The 619-nt window shown below is 65.3% G+C and overlaps 1 protein-coding gene across 1 annotated transcript in view; it reads right to left on the reverse strand.

Annotated features, from left to right (window-relative positions):
- The window catches only part of LOC103777409 (differentially expressed in FDCP 6 homolog), a gene marked incomplete at its 5' end in the record, with an annotated part of 2,515 nt that extends 1,947 nt beyond the window's left edge, over positions 1-568 (reverse strand). The window contains one exon of the mRNA XM_008944961.1: positions 312-568. Within this exon, the coding sequence (XP_008943209.1) occupies positions 312-568 (257 nt within the window). The remainder of the gene's footprint in view (positions 1-311) is intronic.
- Positions 569-619: the final 51 nt, after the last annotated feature.

Below are 619 nucleotides of genomic sequence, written 5' to 3' on the forward strand. Positions count from 1 at the left end.
TGGCCCTTGCCTCTCACCTCCCCCCCAGCTTCATACCCCCAGGGCAGGTTGTCCTCATCGCCTGCTCCTCTGGTATCTACGCATGGCAGTGCTGACCCCTCCGTCCCTCATCCCCGGGTCACACACAGCCCCTGGGAGCCCAGAGCTCTGTTACAAGCCCAGGACATGCTCCTAAAAGCTCCTCCAAACTCCCTGGGCTGCCCTGGGCAAGGGAAGACCTTCCCCATGAGCCCTGTGGTTCCCGACCCCATGGTACCCACCCCACGAGCACCCACGAGGCTGCACCCACCTCCTCAGCCTCAAAAAAAAACCTCCGGGTGCTCCTGCCTCCGCCGCTGCGCCTCCTCCTGCAGGAGTATCTCTGCCTGCCTCTGGGCCTCCTTGAGCAGTTCCAGCTCCTGCAGCTTCCTCTCCTTCTCCTCCTGGAGCTGCTTGAGCCGCTGCGTCTCCTCCTCCTTGGCCGCCTTGCGCTGCTCCCGCTGCTCCCGCTGCTCCCGGCGCTTCTGCTTCAGGTCTTTGTGCAGGGACTTCTTGCCCTCGGCCTGCAGCCGGATGGCCGTCTGGATGGCTGGGCAGGGGAGGGGACAGTCAGGGGGGACACGGGGCGGGGGACACACAC

This window comes from Merops nubicus, unplaced genomic scaffold, assembly GCF_000691845.1.
Source record: "Merops nubicus isolate BGI_N331 unplaced genomic scaffold, ASM69184v1 scaffold40727, whole genome shotgun sequence".
Taxonomy (NCBI): domain Eukaryota; kingdom Metazoa; phylum Chordata; class Aves; order Coraciiformes; family Meropidae; genus Merops; species Merops nubicus.